This window comes from Apium graveolens, chromosome 10, assembly GCF_009905375.1.
Source record: "Apium graveolens cultivar Ventura chromosome 10, ASM990537v1, whole genome shotgun sequence".
Lineage (NCBI taxonomy): Eukaryota > Viridiplantae > Streptophyta > Magnoliopsida > Apiales > Apiaceae > Apium > Apium graveolens.
In genome coordinates, this window is record NC_133656.1 from 195,114,086 (window position 1) to 195,116,423 (window position 2,338).

Sequence of the window (2,338 nt, forward strand, 5' to 3'; positions counted from 1 at the left end):
AGAGAGTCGTGTCACATAATATTGGCACCTCTCTTAACACTCATTTTTGGAGTTGCTCATAGGAAAAATTACTATGTCATAATAATTGCTTAATTAAGTCATTATTTCTGATAAATGAAGAAAAATATTCCGAATTGCCAAGTTGATTTTATTTCTAATCTTTCAGTGATTAAAATAATACAAAATTTGAATTAAGTCGTTTTTACAATAATTTCCAATAAATGACTCAGTTGACCAATTTGGATTTGTGAGTTTGATAATGTACTGCATAAATATCTAGTTCATATATTGTTTCAATTCGAATCACGGGAAAATTTACAATTTAGTTCAAGAGTTTGGAATCAAATGGCTTCAAACTCTTGTATCCATGGCCGAGGAGCCTCTACAATCACTGCCGTGCACCCGAATATCATAGAAACTCACATATTAACTAGACTTGACGGCCCATCTCTTGCCTCCATGGCCTCTACTTCACCACTATTACATAAACTCTGCAACAAAGAATACTTGTGGGAAGACTTATGTAAATCTACTTGGAACTCCATTGAACACCCTCTTGTTCGACAAACTATCTCATCTTTTTCTGGTGGCTACCGCTCTTTTTTCTCCGATTCATTTCCCCTTCTCGGTCCAAATTCTTGTCAGGTAAGCTATAAAGATCAGGTTCATACATCAGAATTAATCTCAGCTGTTGATATATACTATGGAAATGATCATGTTCACGCGAATGTAATTGCAACGAAAATGGATAAGAGGAGTTCGCTTGGATCACTGTTCTGTGTGGAATTGCTTGATGAAGAAGAAACTGCGGAAATGCCAATAAAATATGAAGGTGATGAGAATAAGTGCATGTTAGATGTTGAGAAAAACTTGAGATTGAGCTGGATTATTATTGACCCAAATTTAAGAAGGGCAGGAAATGTGTCGAGTTTGAGGCCAGTTTCTGTAAGGCCGTATTGGGATGGGAGTGGAATAAAGGTGAAGTACGCAACAATTCTTTCGGGCATGGATACAACAGAGTTTGTTGAATGCAGAGTAGTAGCTATGTTTGGATGTGAAGTAGGAAAAAATATAGAGCTGAAGGAGCTGAGTTTGTGTGTAGTGGACATGTATCAGACGCGCTTAAATGGCGAAAAGAGTCTGCGGATTTTGACAGATGCTATGCAGAGGGGCAAAAGAAAGAAAGCAAATGGAGAAGAGAAAGAGATGTATGTAAAATATATGGATTTAAAAAGAAAGAAAAGAGATGAACTCAAGAAGGATAATATGGTGTACAGAGTTTTGTGGCTTACCCACGGTATGATTTGGATTTTTTTTGCAGTTACTCTGATCACTTCGATGTATTTTAGTTTGAACTAGGTGATTATATGCAAGTATAAGTAAACTATATAGATTAGATAGAATACATAACTTAATGTTTCTATGTTACTGCGTTATAATGAAATGATAAACATTTTCTGCTGTCTGCATTTTATGAGTTTTAGATATCTGCAGCCAGGACCTAGTTAGAAACCTAAGTTTGGGTGCGGATTTTTTTTGCTGAGTGACTAATATAGTATATTTTTAATTTATTATATATTAAAAAAAAATTAATAAATATTATTTTTAACAAATTCAATATATAAAATATATTTGAATTTGTGTTATCTAAATACATAACTACTATAAATATCACTAATATAAGAATTATTTTTATAAAATTTATATATATTTGAGGGGGTAAAAATTGAAATTAATTTTATTTTATTATTAAATATATGAATATATAATTTTTTTTAATATATTTTTAATATTAATTTAATTTAATAATTTTACAGGATTTTGGGGCCAGCCGCCTCCATCCCTGAGTGCAGCTCTCTGGTAAACGTAGCATTTGAACGGTGATGAGCGGTAAACTTTGCCTCTGCGTATACCAAAAGGCTAATTAAAGACTTCTGAATAATAACAGTAGCAGTAGTCACCGGATCTAGGTTATTGGATGAGTTAAAAGCCCAAAGGTATATACGGTGAGCCCAGATCAGTAATTTTATGCTTTCTAGCTACACAAATTGTACAATTGCGTTCAACTTGTATATAATTGAAATTCTCCCATTCTTTGGGCTTCACAAAACCATTACCACTACCTCAGTACCTCTAGGTTCTGAGTATGTACATGCCCCCACCGATTATTTGGGAGGCCCTGCAAAGTTTAGTTATTATTATTTTTTAATATTTTAAAGCATGTATAAAATTACATTTTCTTAAAGTACCTAAAATTTAATTGCATTTTTTCAAAGATTAAATTTGTACATGAAATTACAAGGTGTGTTTAAAGTAGAAGCTATTAACTTCGGATATT

The 2,338-nt window shown here is 32.9% G+C and overlaps 1 protein-coding gene across 1 annotated transcript; it reads left to right on the plus strand.

The window, feature by feature from the left end:
- The first annotated feature begins 252 nt into the window (after positions 1-252).
- On the plus strand, positions 253-2,091 carry LOC141689377 (F-box protein At2g27310-like). The gene is made up of 2 exons (XM_074493650.1): positions 253-1,297; positions 1,818-2,091. Exons 1-2 carry the CDS (start codon positions 346-348, stop codon positions 1,862-1,864), a joined length of 999 nt encoding a protein of 332 aa, XP_074349751.1. The 5' UTR covers positions 253-345; the 3' UTR covers positions 1,865-2,091.
- The last annotated feature ends 247 nt before the right edge of the window (positions 2,092-2,338 follow it).